The sequence below is a fragment of the Manis javanica genome, chromosome 13 (genome assembly GCF_040802235.1).
Source record: "Manis javanica isolate MJ-LG chromosome 13, MJ_LKY, whole genome shotgun sequence".
Taxonomy (NCBI): Eukaryota; Metazoa; Chordata; class Mammalia; order Pholidota; family Manidae; genus Manis; species Manis javanica.
The window spans coordinates 51,890,757-51,908,833 of NC_133168.1; the positions used below are offsets into that span (position 1 = coordinate 51,890,757).

The 18,077-nt window shown below is 35.0% G+C and overlaps 1 protein-coding gene across 1 annotated transcript in view; it reads right to left on the reverse strand.

Moving 5' to 3' along the window:
- Positions 1–2,207: 2,207 nt before the first annotated feature.
- Positions 2,208–18,077, reverse strand: part of MOXD1 (monooxygenase DBH like 1) — a 79,409-nt gene continuing 63,539 nt past the window's right edge. The window contains exons 10-12 of the mRNA XM_036994185.2: positions 13,262–13,404; positions 4,105–4,273; positions 2,208–3,613 (exon numbers count right to left, since the gene is read on the reverse strand). Of these exons, the coding sequence (XP_036850080.2) occupies positions 3,431–3,613; positions 4,105–4,273; positions 13,262–13,404 (495 nt within the window). The 3' untranslated portion in view covers positions 2,208–3,430. The remainder of the gene's footprint in view (positions 3,614–4,104; positions 4,274–13,261; positions 13,405–18,077) is intronic.

The following is an 18,077-nucleotide window of genomic DNA, read 5'->3' on the forward strand; positions in this document are numbered from 1 at the left end:
GCAAGTGAGTTTTGCTAAAAACATACATTGCCACAGAGATAGCTTCTCTTTTATAACACTGTCATTGGGAGGTAGCCACGCAATGAGACATTATATTCCCAGTGCGTTTTGCATTCTAGTTAAGCAGAATTTTAATTAACAGAGTGAAAGGGGGAGTGATTTATGTCACTTTTAAGTCAGTTCTTTCTCCACTAGCAGGCTGAATGCAGACGACCCTGAAGATCTAGGGACGATGGAGCCACAGGATCTTGGGGCCCTCAGTCACCTTAAGGAAAGCCAATTACCAAATGAGCCATACACATTCAACTATCAAATGAACATGAAATGAATCTTATTGTGTTAAAACACTGATATCTTGGAATCTGTTGCAAAAGCTAAGGCTAGCTAACATTGATGTATGGATTCACACAAATACATATGTTCATAGACATGTGTTAGAAGTACATGCACCACAAGCACAGGTATTTTCTAGGTACTAAGGTGAACAGATTTTTTTTCCAAATTCATGACATTTTCTATATTTTCTTTAGTGAATAGTAATTCTTACACAGGTTTATAATCAGGGGGAAAAACATAAAATAAATCACATATCTTTGAGTGATTCCCAAAAAGTTCCTAGACCGCTTCCTTTTTTCAATACCCTTCCTCACTCCCTGATTTTTCAATGCATGGACTGCCAAACTGGGAATATACTGAATCTCTAGTCAGGACTGGCAAACTATCGGTCATCATCATTCCCTTTTCCCGTGGGCATCTGAGGAGTAATCACAATCTAAATTCTCTCTTTGCCACCCAAAAACAGTGGCCTACTGTCTAGGGAAGACACTGGCCTGGAGTACTTTATTGTGGGTGGATCCTTCAGTGTTTCATTTGCATGTGTAATTTTTTATTCTGAAATAATTTCAAACTTAAAAAGTTGCAAGAATAGTATAAAAAACCTCCTACAGCCTTCACGTAGGGTCCTTGTTTTCATTTTACCATATTTGAATTATCATTCTTTCTGTAGACATGATATAAATAGAGATAGATACAGAAAGAATTCTTTTTCTGAACCATTTGAGAGTCATTTGAACAAGCTGAAAACATCTGGCAATATTCATCAAAATTACTGAAAATTTATAATTGCTAATTCAAAATTCTCAAAATTGTACAATTAATTCTGTAATGCTTATTATAAGGAAACACAGATACGAACTTTTAATTAGAAGAATGTTCATCACAGCAGTGTTTATCATATTGTAAAACTGGAAATGGCTTATGTACCCAACAGTAAGAGTTTGGTTGAGCAAATTTAACAGCGCAACTATATGCTACTTTCAAGTGTCCCCCCGTTTGCCACACATCATTGGCCTCTGTAGCCATTAGGATAAAACTCAAAGCTTTTAATATGTGTACCCCTGTTGACTGCACCTCTCCTATCATTCCTTGAACTAGTAAGACCCTTGGTATTGCCTGAGATGCCTTCAGAGAAAATGATCACTCAGGAAACCCTCAACCTCACGTGACCTCGAGGAACATGGGTTTCATCATTACACCTCTCCAGCTCTCCCTGCGTTAAGGATCAAACCAGGGACCACAGACAAGGAGACTCTGTCCACCCTTGGGTCACAGGCACTGCTTCCTAACAGCTTAGGAAACAGGTAATTAAAACACTAATGAAAATGCCTGGGATGTTTGGGACTGTCTGCTCAATGGAAGAGCGAACTAAGGAATATAATCAGAATCCTACCAGGTTTTCAACAGATAACCTATTCTAATATCAAATAAAGAGTTAGTTTCTTAAAATTATATATATTTATGAGAGTTCCTAGGAGAAGAAGAATGTCAGCAGTATTCTTAGTAACATCAACTGGAAAACAGATTCTCCTGGCTCCAAAGGCAAGCTTCCAAAAGCTGTGTATCATTTTCTAGCCAGTACATTCACCTTCCTTACCAAGAACAGTGAAAACAAATATAATATTACATAATTTCCAAAGGAAATCATTTTACTTTGATATCCCAGATTCAAAAATTCTCAAGTAAAAACAAACATGAAATTTCAAATAGGGAGCCCTGAGGATGATCGTATTTCTTACACAAACACTTGGATGGAAAATTGTAGAATCTGCTATAACACATATCAAAGGAGGGAACATTAACTATAAAATATGCCTCATAAATATTACAAACATTTCATTAAACGGACAAATTCTGAGAATCAAGAAGTAAACATTCCAAAGCACAGTATTTATTTACAAGGCGATACAGTTTGTACTGAAGACATTCTTTGCTGGTGAGAAAGCGCTTACAAATGAAGAAGAAAAATGCAACATTCTTAATTGAATCATCTGTTTCTCTCACAGAGTGTACAAGATGCCACACAAAAATTAGTTTTATTTAGTTTATTGATATGATCCCAACAGCAGTTTAAGGAATGAGGAGGCAACGCAAAACAAGACTTGGCTGAACCATACAAAGAGAACCAAAGACTGACGAGATTTTCAATGGGTAACAATTTCATTATGGAAACTTAGTTTATTAACTAATATAAAAATAAACCTACAACAGCAACTGTGACTCAAATTGAGCCATTATGCAGTACATGTGACACCCAAAGCAGTTAGTGGGGTCCTGGGTGCTCCCCACGTGCCCGTTGGCTGGCTCACACCATCTGGCCTTTGCCCTGGAACCTCCTAAAGGACCCCTCACGGCATGGCTTGTGGGCAGCCACACTTTCTCCTCAGCCCACCATCAGTCAGGCACCATTTCTGTTTTCCACACCTCTTTCTTTTTAGATAGTGACAGAGCTCAAGAAAAAACTCACCTGGCCAGTGCTGAGCAGGGAAGGGGCGAAAGAGTACTTCGACATGGGTTTGGGGTGGTTAGGGAGTAGCAACAGGCTTGATAAATGAAGAGACTGGAATAGGCATCATCAGAAAGCCCTTAGGTAAGGGGTCCGAGGCTAAGTCACAGTAAAGGGCAGAGCCAGATAACACTGAAAGACTGGAAGGACCATTGTTACACCTGGGAAGTCACATCAAAAGAACAATAAAGAGAAAAAACTGGAATGGAGAGTACATCTTTTTACACTCTTTAAGGTGAAAACATTTTAAAAGAGAAATACAGAAGGCAAATCAAAAATTTTAAAGTGAAACGGCTACAATGAGTGTTTAAATAAAGAGGAAAACAGAAGGAAAAGAAGATCTCTTTTACTTCCACTGATTTTTGTCCAAATTTTTATAAAGCTTGTATTAGGTAGGGCTGGTTTTGCTTTATTGGTGATCAACACATTTCACTGGATGCTTCTGAGGAGAAGAGAGCCTGGGGTGGCGCTCAGGGGGGCAGGGCGTGTGTGAAAATCAAGTCTCTGTTCTCCCCATGCTCACTCTTCACGCCCCAAGTGTCTTTAACCTGAATGTTAAATGACAGGTTTGAATCACAGAAAACATGGTCACCAAGCCCCACAGAAGTAGGACCACAGGCATGTGCTGCCCAGCGAGCTCCCAAGTACCGCGAGGCACAGGAGCAGCTTGGGAGAGAAACTCCTGCGCACAGAAGAAGAGGTTCCACACACCAAAGGTTCTGCCTTATATGGTCTTTCTATATCCGGAGGTAAAGCTGTCATCCCTTGAATCTGAAAATAGAAGAGCAGACAATACCGATGAGAGCATGACGGGACAGCAGGACCGAGCCACACCTGCTCAGCCCCTGCACTTCTGCAGCGAAAAGGAGTGTCAGAGGCAGGGTGGTGGCTGAAGTTGTCCGTTTTGGGGGAGAACTGTAGGGATGCCGAGGGAAGTGGAGAAGAGAGCCAGGCACGCCCTTGGAAAAGAAGAGATACACAGCCGGCTCCCTTGTGTTTTGAAGCTTTCACGCTATCTGATTCCTGCTTCATCTCAACTTTAGTTTTAGAATATAAAATTTCCCTCTTTCAAGGGAATGGAATGATGAGTTTTTGGTCAACCAAACTAATCACTGAAGAAATAATCAGACATATTAAAAGACACTGAACCTTTGGACTTATATCCGTAAATTCATTTGTCTGTTCCTTAGATTTTACCTGTCATGGATTCAGTAAAATGTGGCATCTAGTTTCCCCAGAGGTTAAAACAAAGTAGGGCTTACCGACCACTCTGCATTGTCTGTCTTGGAGCATCTCACATTCACCGGCAGGCTGAGAACAAGCTTATTGAAGGAGAGACCTTCCTTTTTAGACCATTTAAATTTATTCATTGCATCCATGAAAGAAAGGTTTTTATACTGCTTGGGGCTTTTGATAATGAAAGGCCAGGTCCTGAATTTAAAATAACTACAATTAGTCATATTCAGAACAGAAGTGTTACATATTTCCATTACTGTTCAGCATTTTAAAGAGACGTTACACTTTCTTGTTTTTACACACAGATAACCAAAAGCAAAGCGCGGATGAACTATCTCATCAGCAGTTACTAGAAGAAATACATAACAAATAGGGACTCTTTTTTAAAAAAAAAAATTCCTTGTTTTGGTAGCAGATGGGTATTACTTTAAGACAAATAATTTTGTTTCAGAAAGTTTCCCCAGACCTCACAATTCCTCACTGACTTTGGCTCTAGTTAATAATACAATTGACAAGCATTCTGCTCTGAAGAGTGTAAGCTAATGGTGTAACGAAGGAATGTGCAGGTTCCCCAAAGGTACTCGAACAGCGATGGAAATTCCATCTCCATACAGCTGAAAAGGCTGACCCCTGCTGGCTGCCCAAGTGACAATAAATACAAAGATTTGAAACTGAACAAGTGTCTTAAACATTTTACTGAGAAAAAAATACTCTGTAGAGGATATGCTCTGCTTCCACTGGCCACTCTAAGTAAACTCAGGTTAATATGAGGATCTTTATATTCTTCATTCCTAAGTTCCTTTGTCCTTTAATTAAAGTCAATACATCTTTGTTGATTTTTAAATGTGTTATTTTGTACAGAGAACTTAAAGTTAAGTACCATAAAGATCAGTGAGCATCACACCACATTGAACATATCTAGCAATGACATAAAATCTATCTCATTATATTAAACATGTTGTGAAGACTTGGTAAAAATACAATCCAGAATTAGTATGAAATAGAAACTTGACATGAAGCAAGTTTACTTGACATGTAAACTTGACATGTTTACATACAGTGTCCTTTTAAATACATTAAAAAGGACAGGTAAGTTTTATTAAAATACTTTTTTATTTTTACAAAATACTTTTCAAATCAAATATTAAAAAATAAAATTTACTTATCAAAAATATTAGGTGTCTGTCTTGAAAAAAGAATCAGCGACATAGCTAGGAGAACGCTGAGGGGACAGTGACATCCTCAGCCTGTAATGACCTAAAACACCACCAGGTGGCACTAGATTCCCTACTAAAGCGCTGAGTGGTGTAAATCCTCTGAATTTTCTGTAGCCTTGCTGGTATATTGCTGCACATAGATGAAAACTTTAAAAGCTTTGTTGCTAGATTAAATCAGTAAACTAGTACTTCTTTGAGATTCCACAAAATAAAGTGACAGAAGAGATATCAACACATTTGTTAACTTACTATAAATATGTGGAAAAGACAGTAGAATAGGGCAAACTTATTGGTCCACTGAAGACAACATGCCTGAGGCAGGCGGACCTGAGGATGTGATTATTAACCTCTCTGAGATGGCAACTTGTCCCACTCCATTCCTACTTAGTTCAGCCCCCTACTCTATAATAACATCTCACCAGCAAACTTCCTTCTCGTTATCTCTAACCTTTCTAGCCTATCCTACAACTATAACCCTTGGAGAAAAAAGAAGAGGAGAAATCCTGAAAAAGTGAATTGTTATCCTGAGTATTTTTCCTTAAAAGGCTAAACTTTAAACAAGAAACAGGTAACCTTGAAGTAGCAAGTTCTTTGGCTATCACTAGGACTGGAAATTAGTTAGGAATATTAGGAATCTTCTAGAAATTAAAATAGTTACATTTCTGCACATCCAGGCAGTGTGTAAATGTCTACCCAAATACACATATAAATAAAAGGACATTATTTATATAGCACTGCAGTTGATAAAAATAAATCACATTAAGATTATGATTAATATTGATGAAGTTTTCCTCTGTAAATTTAATGTAATTGACAAGTGATTCAAAAATATATACAAAAATGGAACAAATTTAGACTATCCAAAATGATTTGGGGAAAAGAAAAACATACCAAAGTTTGGGGACTTAAATGTTTTTATCTCAAGACTTACTACAACAATTAAGTGTGGTATTACTATGGTAAGGCTAAACATGTACAGAAATGAAACAGAATTCAGAGTCCAGAACTAGTCAATATATGATCAAAAGATTTTCAACAAACATTCTAAGGTAATTCAATAGGAAAAAAGTTGTATTTTTCATCAAGTGGTTCTTCAACAACTTGATATCCATATAGAAAATAGTAACTATGACTGTTTACTTCATACCACATACCAAAATTTATTCAAAATGGTTCATCAACATAAATATAAAAGCTAAAACTGTAAACCTTTCAGGCAAGAAAAAAAAAATCAGGAGAAAATCTTCACAACTTTGAGTAGGCAAGATTTCTTAAATGGGATATCCAGTGATTCCACCAAAACAAACCAAAAATGATAAAATGGACTTCAAGAAATACAATAAAGGAAATGAAAATCAAGCCACAGACCTGGAGAAATTATTTGTAAAAATGTATCTGACAAAGGACTTACATGTGAAGAATGAAGAATTTTTTAAAAATACGAAGAACTCTTAAGGGTTAATAAGAAAACAGGTAACCCAATTAAACAATGGACAAAATTCCAACTAAAAAGAAACATATATAAATGATGAATAAGCATGTGAGAAATGACTCAACATTGGTAGTCATAAGGGAAATGGAAAATAAACCACAATGATACCACTGCATTTACATTCAAATAGGTCAGAATTAAAATTTTGAAAATACAAAACATTAGGAAAAAATGCTAAACCATAAGAGGTTTTATACATTACCAGTGAGAATATAAAAAGGTAACCATTTTGGAGAACATTTTGAGAGTCTTATGAAGTAAACATAAACAGTGCAAAATCCAGTGATTCCACCAGGAGGTATAAACCCAGAATATTGAAAACATATGTCTGTACAAAGACTAATGCAAAATGTTGTTCATAGCTGCCTTCGTCATAATAGCCAGAAACTGGAAACAATGCAGATGTCTTTCAACAGGTGAATCAGTAAATGAAATTTGGTGTATCCACACAAGGGACTACTCCTCAGCAATATGAGGGAAGGGAGTGCTGACACATGCTTCTGCATAGATGAATCTCAGAAACATTCTGAGTCAAGGAAGCCAGGCACAAAAGAGTACATACTGGATGATCCCATTTTCATAAAATCTAGAGTAGATCAAACTAATATAGTCATGCAGCAAATTCATAGTTTCCTGGGGCTTTGCATGGGAGGTGGGATTGTCTCCTGTTACGCATAACACAACTTTGGGGAGTGACGGAAATGTTCTATTTTCATTTGTTTGGGGATTAAATATGTGTAAACATCTGAGAAAACTTTCTAATGATATCCTTAAAATAGGTGCATTTTATTCTATGTAAGTTCTATCTCAAAGAATCTGACTTTAAAAAATAAATAATAAAACAGGAGCATATCAACAAACCAATGAAAAAAGACATAACATAATGTCATAAACTTCACAATCTAATTACTAAAGAAGAAAGCCAGGAAATCTAAACTAACAAGATAAAACTCATAATCCTTTTGAGATTCTCTAGGTAAATGAATTTGGGGAAGTACACATCAAATTGAATCTCCCTGATCGAAGAAAAACCTCAAAGACTGGAGGAGATTTGACAGCATGATATATAAGGCCTGGAACCTTCCTCTGTGGAAAGGGCTTCAGCCCCAACCAGTTAGAAAATTTCCTCAAAGAGATTCTTAATCAAATCAGAGGAAGGGGTAATCGATGTGTTGTAATATAGAATATACCACTTCTATGCCCATAGCCTTTTACCCTCAAAATAGAGGAAATTATATACATAAATATACCACTCAAACTTCAAACTGTGGTGTGAGAGAAAGAAAGCTGCTCTAAGATTTGCTTACAAGGAAGTCAAGAATTCACCTACGTTTTATCAGAGTGAAATAACTTTTAGACAGAAGTGGCTCAGCTTAAGTTAAAAAAGGCATAATGCCTGGCAAACATAGAGTGAAAAGAAAATTGTATCATATTTCATACAAAGAGAGAAAAAAAACTGACTTTAGCAGAGAATATAAACCAGTTATACTGGAGAGAAATCCCACAAGTGTTTCTTTCTATAAGTTTATTTGACAAGAACTTTAATTCAATTAAATAAGAACTCAAATACAAGATATTAAAACAACAGAATGAGATAAAAAGGGAGGTAACAGACCAATGGAAATAAATTTAAGCAAAACAAATTTAGCATCAAAGAAATTAGAAAAAGAAACAAGCAGAAGAACACTTCTGAAAAATTATAAAAGTTGAAAAAAACACCAAATAGATAAGGAAAAATATCTATAGATACAAGAAAATCTCTCTAAAATGAAAAAAAGGGAATCATGTACTGAAAGAACACCTTGTGTTTCAGTAAATTTTTTTGACTGAGATGCTCAACACTGAAATATGTTCAAGTTAATTTATGAACTTTTAATAGAGGAAGAAAGCCCACATTCATTCAAAGAGACCACCCCAGAAGAGATAAAAAAGATATTGCTCTAAAATATTATATCTAGCCAAACGCTGTCCAAATATAAACGCACAAATTCTAAAACATAAAAGAACTCAGAGCATAAGGCACTTGGAAGCCCTTCTTGATAAACCAACTTGAAGATAAAATCCTGTATAGTCCCATTACTTAGACTCTTTATAGTAAGCATATGTGATTTTTACACATTATAAATATAAAGTGATTTTCTGCAAAGAAACAGAAATGTCTCTCTCAATTCTTTTCTAGAAAGAGCACAGATAACACGGGAGCTTTCCACCAAATGAATCAAATGAAAGAACTCAAATGTAAAAATCATAAAAAGGTGAGGGATTATCACTGAACCTATTTAAATATAAAAGTTGCATTAACTATTGTGGGAACTTGGTTTCAGAAGTAAATGCGAAAGTTAAAAATTGTGAAAATATAAAAATTATAAATAAATATCGGGAGGTAGGGAAAAGGGAAGTGGGAGAAAATACAAATATATAAATGTCCTCATCTTTTATATTCTAAAATTTAAATATGTAGTTAAAAAATTGTGCAACATCTTTTATGATCTATATTCTCAACAATTGAGAGTCTATCAAAACATATTTTGTGGCTATGAACAGCAACAACATTTATTTGAGGTTCAACAACTGTTCAGTTTTAATTTGATTTCTTTTTCTTTTCATAAAATAAAATTAAACATTTTTGTTTAAAGCAGTGCACAAATTATAATCTTTGTAACAACAATCTATTCCTCTTTATATCAATACCTATACAGAAATGTGTCTGGAATAACATTCAATTAATGTTAGTATTGTTTATTTCTAACAGAATTTGAGGTCCTTGTCATCTTTTTAAAACCTTTTTCTGCATTTCCTAGACTCTATAATAAGCATGTGTGATTTGTACACATTATAAAATGATTTTCTACAAGGAAACAGAAACACCTCTCTTGATGCTTTTTTAGAAATAGAACAAATAACACAGGAACTTCCCATCACATAAATCTCCCTAGAACGGCGTAGAAGGTGTTGACATGCGGTGTAGCAGTGAATACAAAATTTATCTGTACTCATCATCTATTCTGTTATCTGATCTTTGTGAATTTTCTGTTTATCCCTAAGCCTTGCCAGGTCTGTAGGAGGCAGAGAAAAATCATATTCCCCAGAACAGACAAATCCTGAGACAGGACACAGTTGTGTATTTTTCTACCAACTCATCCTCTAGTCCTAGGATAGCTACAGAATGTTTAAAATAAAACAGGGCACCAACCCAATCATGATATTAAAAGCACAGAATAGCATATTTTGTTGTATATTATATGATATTCCTTTTTAGTACTGTGTTCTGAAACCAAATTAGCAGTATTTTTTTAAGCAAAACAGAGAACAAGCCCACAAACCATTTCTGTCTTTCTGATGTTTTAGCCAGGACCTTGTTGGTTAGATCCTCAGTAACAGTTATGTCACTGGGATGATGAATTGGGCTTGAAAGTCTGATTTAAAGTCTAAACACGTATTTTATAACACTGGTTCTTTTTTGACTCATATTTTTGAAGGATAAATAAGTGTAACCATGTCGTTAAATGGTTTTATACGGGTAATGACATCTCAAAACTGGCCTTGTTTTGTGAAGCAATTCTCCCTGTCTTTCTAAGTAATGAAAAACTCAACTTCAGTATTTCCTGGGAAAGACCAAAGGTGTGGATGCTGACAGAGGTTGCTGGGACATGTGAGCAGAGCATTTTCAGATGCTTCACACAAATTGGACACAAAAGCAAATAATTGAGCCATGGAATGCATTTTGAATCATGATTTTATAAATACACAGCTTTTACTATCTGTTTTCAACATTCCCTCAAATTAACCCAGTTATGAAAAGTTTCTAGTCAATATGTAAAAAATATTCTAAGGGAAAAAGAGGCTAATGAAGTCTTAGTAAAGGACAATGTATCAGTATTTTAAAGACAAGACTATATCTTGTCTATATCCTAGTGTTTTTAGAATGACATTTTATGTATAATTTTGATATTAAATTTTTTGAATATGCAATTATTTATTTTGAATAAAGAGGCAGATTAACTATCTATCTATCTATCTATCTCTATCTCTATCAGAGACCCCCTTTATTATGTACCTTATAATGTTGAATAGTTTCTTAATCTCTGTTTCTGTTTCCTCCTCAAAAAAACTGGGATTGCAACTCTTGCTCTACCTATTGGAATCATGTAAAAATTCAATGAAATCATGCATGTGAAATACTTCATGAGTTACACATTACTTTACACAAGTAATCTGTTATTTTTATTTTAACAAAATAAAATAGACTTCTGGTGGTCATTGGGTTTTCTGGATAGGAACTCAGTAGAACATATCTACGAATAGTGTGTTTAATTTAAAATGAAGAATTTATAATCCCTGTAATATTTCAGAGCAAAAAAAAATAGATCATTATTATATTCTACTTCAGCATCTGCTTTTTATCCATTCTTATTGTTTTTTTACTCTCTCCTTAAATGTGCCCCCTCAAAAACATATCTTTTGCCTAATTATATCAGCTTCTTTCATTTCGGAAAGTCATAATCATTAGAAAATACTTCCTTATAGTAAAACAAAATCTATGTTCCAAAATTCCCACCAACTACCATAATTCTTCTCTGTGGTATTACTAAGAATGGATAAAAATCCTTTCTCCATATCACCCTTAAATATCCAAAAACTAATTTTCAATTTTGTCTTCGAACACATTTCCCTAAACCATTCACACATCACCAGTTGTCTTTGCTTTTCTTTTTCCCTCAGTATTTCCCTATATGCAGTCAGTCAACAAGCCCAATGAATGTGTTACCTTTGAAAGGTAACCTGGATTTAACCATTTCTCATCAACTCTACTGCCACTACGTTGGTCCAAGATGCCCTTCTCTCTTGACTGGACAATCGTAATAGTTTTTTAGTTGGTATTATTCTTTCCAATCTTGTCCTCCTGGAGTCCTTTCTCAGTACAGTAGCCAAACAGACTTTTTTTTTTAATATACTATTATGGCTTCTCTTTGCACTTAAAACCTAAAGTCCTTATATGGCCTGTAAAGTCCTAAATGACCTGGCCCCACTTGCTGTCAGACCTCCTCACTAATCCTCTACCGTATTTCACTCTGTTCCAGCCAAACTCACCTTCTTGCTATTCTTTGAACACACTAGCTGCTCACCCATCAGAGGGTCATTACACTGGCCCCTCTCTCCACAGAAAGCACACCTGCATACTTTTCCATGGTCAGCTCATCACTTATGTCTCTGCTCAAACATCACCACCTGCCGTGTATTGAATATTTGAGTCTCCCCAAAATTTATATGTTGATATCCTAACACCCATGGTGATGTTATTAGGAGATGGAACTTTGGGGAGTTGAAAAGTTCATCAACAAGCCATCATGAATGGGATGGTGTCCTTATGAAAGCAGCTTGAGAAAGGTCCCTAGTCCCCTCTGCCATGTGAGGTCACTGCGACAAGATAGCCCTGTGTGAGGAGGCAGGTTCTCACCAGCCAGTGGATCTACCAGCACCTTAAGCTTGGACTCCCCAGTGTGTGTATAAGTTGCCCGTCTATGGTGTTTACATTACAGCAGCCTGGACAGACTGACACCTCCCGAGAGAGGCTGTCACCACCCTACCAACAACAGTCACACACTCCTTCATTGTGTAGATTATTTTCATAACATTTACTAATACCTGAAATTTTATGTTTATTTTGTTTCTTTATTATCTCTTCTTCATTCTATAATTTAATCTCAAGAGGGAAGGAATAATATTGATGTGTTTATTACTTTATCTTAGATAGTATTTATGCTATGCTATTGTGCAGAAGGTTCACACAGAAGGCCTGAGGGTGTCCTCCTTGAGAATGCCTGTTTGGAAGGCTCACTTTTGGCTGGCAGCAGGAAACTTTAACTAGTAAACAATTTCCAATATTGTTATAAAACTTTTTCTGAATGATAAGAGTGACACATTGTGCCTAGACTGTACAACGATGCAGGTTAATCTGGACATCTGATTTCCTTCTGAGAATCTGTAGTTTTGGTACTTACTAGGCAGACGGCATCTATGTGATCAGCCCCTAATAAAAACTCTGGGTACTGAGTTTCTAATGAGCTCCTCCAGTTGACAATATGTCATACATGCTGTCAGAATCTGATGCTGGTGGAATTAAGCAAATTCTTTGTGACTTTACCAGGAGACCCCTCTCAGAAGCTTGTAGCTGGTTTTGTCTGGATTTTGTCCCATGTGCCTTTTCTTTTTGTTCATTTTGCTTTGTGTTCTCTCACTGTAATAAATATTAGCCATGAGTACAATTATTTGTTGAATCCTTTAGGTTTTCCTAGAAAATCACTGAACCAACAGAGATTGGTTCTGGGAACCTTGAACATAGCAACTAAGGAGCTCGCCTGATCTCCCCAGTTGAAAATTATCACATAGAATGGCACATAAAGCATTCCTCGTATGGAATTCCTAACATTCTGAAGAATATTATCCCTACCACGAAATCCATTCACTACTTACGTGACTGGTCTGTAGATCTCCTTAACACCAATGAACTGAAGTTGTTCCATAATGTCTGGAATACTTGCACATCGAGTAAGATTGATTCTTGGGTAATAAAGAAGGTATGAGAGACACATTTCATTCCTGGTGCTTAATCCTCCCTGAAAATGGAGGTATTTTATTTAGAAAAGTATATATTCCACCAGCTCTTACACTTAGAGAAACCCCCAATGTTATACCATTCTTCAAATACGGAAAGATAAGAAATCTTAAAACTGAGAAATAATACTCTAAATGGCAATTTGGTTTTAAATTTGGTTTAAATTTTGTTTTAAATTTTTAAAAAGGTAGTGATACATTTAAAAATTAACATAATTATTTCCATCTCTTTAAAAGTTGTCTTGTTACATAACCTAATAATAAGCTCCTTAAACTTCTGTTTATATGATGCAAACTTCTCCCACAGTGAACATCTCAGAGGATTGGGGATGTTCAGTTTGGTTAACATTATACCAATCAGTCAGTTTGGTGGAATCTTTGCCTGGTTGTACTGAGATTTCTTGTTGTCCTGTGTATAAACATCAGCTGTATACACAGAGGTGACAGATTTTATATTCTGAATCTAGGCAGTAAATTATCCACTAAAATTTTTAGAAGATAAAATATTCTCAGAAGAAAGATTCTAGAATTGCTACAACATATTACCTATAATGCTCAATATTCAACCAGAAGTCATTAAACATGAAAAGAAACAGGAAACTATGGTCTGTAATTAGGAAAAAATAGATACATTAGAAACTGATTGTGAGAAGATACAGATGCTGGATTTACCAAAAATTTAATAGCAGATATAAATATGTTTAAAGAGTTAAAGAAAGATGCTAAATAATTAAAGGCTAATACATTCATAATGAGTGAACAAATAAGGGATGACATCAGAGAATGGAAAACAAAAACGAACCAAATAGAAATTCTCAAGTTGAGAGGTATATTTTGAATTGAATAAATATTTGAATCATTGAATAAAACATCCACAAGATGAGCTCAATAGCACAGTTGAGATGGCAGAGGAAAGAATCAGTGAAATTGAAGACAGATCAATAGAAATTGTTCAAAACAAAAACAGAGAATAAAAAAAGACTAAAGAAAGTGAAAATACCTCAGAGATCTGTGAAACAATATTAAATGTTTCAACACACATTTAATTGATGCTTCAGAATGAGATGGAAAAGAGGAAAGGGTAGAAAAAATATTTGAAAGAACAATGGCTGAAATCTTCCCAAATGTAGTGAAAAACATAAACTTACAGAACCAAGAAGCTCAACAAATGCCAAACAAATATAAAGAGAGCTACATCACAGTCATTCTGCTGAGAGCAAAAGATAAGGAGAAAATCTTCACAGCAGCAAGAGGAAAATGACATCACATATCAGGGAAACAATAAGACAATTGGCATTTGACAGTTCATCATAAATGACAGGAGTAACAAAAAGATACTGGAATTACATATTCAAGTGCTACAGGAAAAAAGAAATTAACCAAGAATTCTATATCCAGCAAAATACCTAGCATACAAAAATGAAGGTGGAGAAGTTAGTAAAGTAGTGGCTAACATGCAATGATTTTACAAGTTGCAAAATATAATGTCTTGCATTTGATGGGCAAGGCAGGACTGGTCAAAGAGAGAAGCTGATCTGTATAAATGGGGTTGCAACTGACACCTCAGTAAATATATTTAATCTCTTCTTGGGCTGGAAAGGCTATTCAGAGTTGTACCAAAGTGTAGGAAGCTGAGCATTTGTACCCTCACATCGGCCAGTCATTGGCTTTGGGTGCCCCAGTGAAGGGAGTGTGTTTCCTGATGCCAAGAATAATGCCCAGCAAGGGACACAGTTGTGAGTTCTCATGATCTGACATTTTCAGTGACTGGGGTTTAGCTATGTTGTCTCTGAAGAGGTTGGGTATCCAGGCGGAGTGTTACAATATGCACAGAAATAATAATTTATTACATCTGTGATGAAATATTTCATGCAAACAAAATTATATAAAAAGACATGAGAAAAATAATGCCAATATCAGTGTACGAACTACTATCTGTGTACTCATCTCCAACTCTCTTCTTTCTCCCCATAACCAGAGATGATGATTACTTAATATTGTTTATCATTTCTACTGATTTTATCACATTTTACATTCAGTTTGTTGAAGTATCTATCCCTAACAATATATTGTTTCATTTTGGATGTTCTTGAACTTTAGATGCATGATATCATACTACATAGTCTTCTGCAAACTGGCTCGGAATGGCACTTCCTGAGAGAAGGCTCTGATGTTTTCTCCTGTCCAGTAATTTGCTTCTAAGACATACCCAGAATAAGAGCTAAGCATTGCTGTAGAAAGGTGTTCTACACGTATTCGCTATATCTCCCAGGGACAAGTATATTGTGAAGAGGCCTTCTGACTAGCCTCAGGGGAAGTGGCAGAACAAGTTGCATTCTGCACAACAATGGAAGCAGAACGGTTTGGCATTTGGTTCAATAGACCAAAAGCAGGCAGCACAGGAGGCCTCTTTCAAGTAAATTGTTTTTTAAAGGCTAGTGAAGCTGAACTTCAAACCTGTCCCGGAAAGCGCTACTCTGAGCATTAGCTCTAACTTGCTGATCTCAACATTATGTTCTTTAGATACATTCATGTTAATGTAAGTGGCTTTAGTTCATGTATGGTCACAATGATATACTATTCATATATTATACGGACATATCATAATGTATTTATTTGTTATCCTTTTGATGATAGGTGAGCTGTTCCCGACTTTGTGTTTCTGTATTGTTACTACATGTCACTATGAAAATTTCATGTATTTCTCTTCTGGAATACTTCCTACAGAAGTAACCTCAAGGTTAAGTCTACATAGGAATGGAACCAGGTCAAGTATATGTGAAATTTCAACTTTACTAGATAATGCTATGTTTTTCCCCAATAGTTTTATAAATTTACATTTAATGGAATATGGAGCAGTAGGTTCCAGGTTTAGTACATTGGAATTGCATTTTTAAGTATTACCAAATTGGTGGGTATAAAATCTCTCTTCTGGTTCACATTTGCATGACGCTGATTTTAAATGAAATTGAACATCCTTTCATCTGTTTATCTGTTTGGGCTTTCATTTCTGTGAAATGTTTTTATCTCTTGTTCATTTTCTATTGTATATTATCCTATGTTACTGATTTATGGAATTTCTTTTATAGGCTGGATACTAATGCTTTGTTAATTTATGGATTGCAAATATTTATTTTTCAATTTCAAGACTCATCTTTTCACCTACTTAATAGTGTTTTAAGTAACCAAAAGCTTTAAGGTAGTCAAATTCATCAATCTTTTAATTTACAGTTCGTGCATTTAAGTTTTTGTTTAAGTTCACAGCTACCTCAAAGTCATAAAGATATGTTCATATACTTTTCTCCAGATGGTTTTAAATCTTTGCTCTTCATATTTAAATACCTAATCTAGCTGGAATTGATTTTTTGTGCATTGGGCAAGGTAAAGATATAATTTTATTTTTGTCATCTGGATTCCCACTTGTGCCAGAATTCTTTAGTGAAAAGTCTATCTTTTCTCACTTATTTGATTGCCATATTTATCATAAGCAAAGTTTCCATATAGGGGATTTGTAGGTCTGTTTGCAGGATCCCTAATCTGTTCCACTGTCCTAACTCTGGACCCAAAACACACTATTAATTACCATAGCTTTAAAATAAGCCTTCATATCTAGTAGCTTGTCTCCTGTAGTGTCTTTGCCTACTATTAACCCTTTGCTCTTCTACATAGATTTCAGAACCAACTTGCTTCATGTAAAAACTAAAACTGTAAAGTTTTTAGAAAAAATTTTTAAGAAGGAGAAAATCTTTGCAACTATGACTTGATGATGATTTCTTAGGATACGAGATTCCCAAATCATAAAATGTCTCTGAAATTTCTTACTGGAATGATATCAAATCTGTAGAAGAGTTTTAATACAAGGATTATCTTTATTTTACTGAATCTCTCTATTCATGGACAGTGTCTCTTTAGTTGTTCTTTAATGTCTTGAAATAAAGACATTTTCTATAGTGATCAAACATCTAATATTAGATTTTATTTCTATAGAATTTGCTTTGAATTGTATTTCCTTGAGATAATTTCTTATATATGAAAACAATTTTAGATGTCATCAATTTTGAGAAGGTTTTTGATGTAGCAAATTACAGTATCTGTGAATGATGTGTTTTGCTTCTCTGCTTCTTCCTCTGATCCCTAGCTCATATTTTTTCTTTTTCAGTACAATGTTGAATAGAAATAGCAATAATTTAATAATAATTAATTTTTAATTATATAAGCAATAATTTGTTTAATAATAAATATTAAATAATATTAAATAAGTAATAATCTTCTTGGTTTTAATGCAATCACTTTAGTATTTCACTTCATTTGATATTTGTTATAGATTTTTCACAGCTAATCTTTATCTGGTTGAGGCAATTCTCTCCTAATGCTGCTTTGCTAAACGTCCTTCTTTCCCCATGACTGACAAATTTCACCAATATTTTTTCTGCCCCTATTGATGTGATGATATGTTTTTTCCTTCAGTCTCTTCATGTAGAATGGCATTAATATATTTTTAAATTTAAAACAAGTGTATATTCCTTAGCTAAGCCCAAATTGCTCCTAACATAACATTTTTACATAATATAGGTTTGAGTATGTCAATACTCTGTCAAAGATATTTCCATTAGATATACGTTGTTGATCTTTCTCCTACTGCTATTACCAAGTTTTAGTATTAAGATTCTGCTAA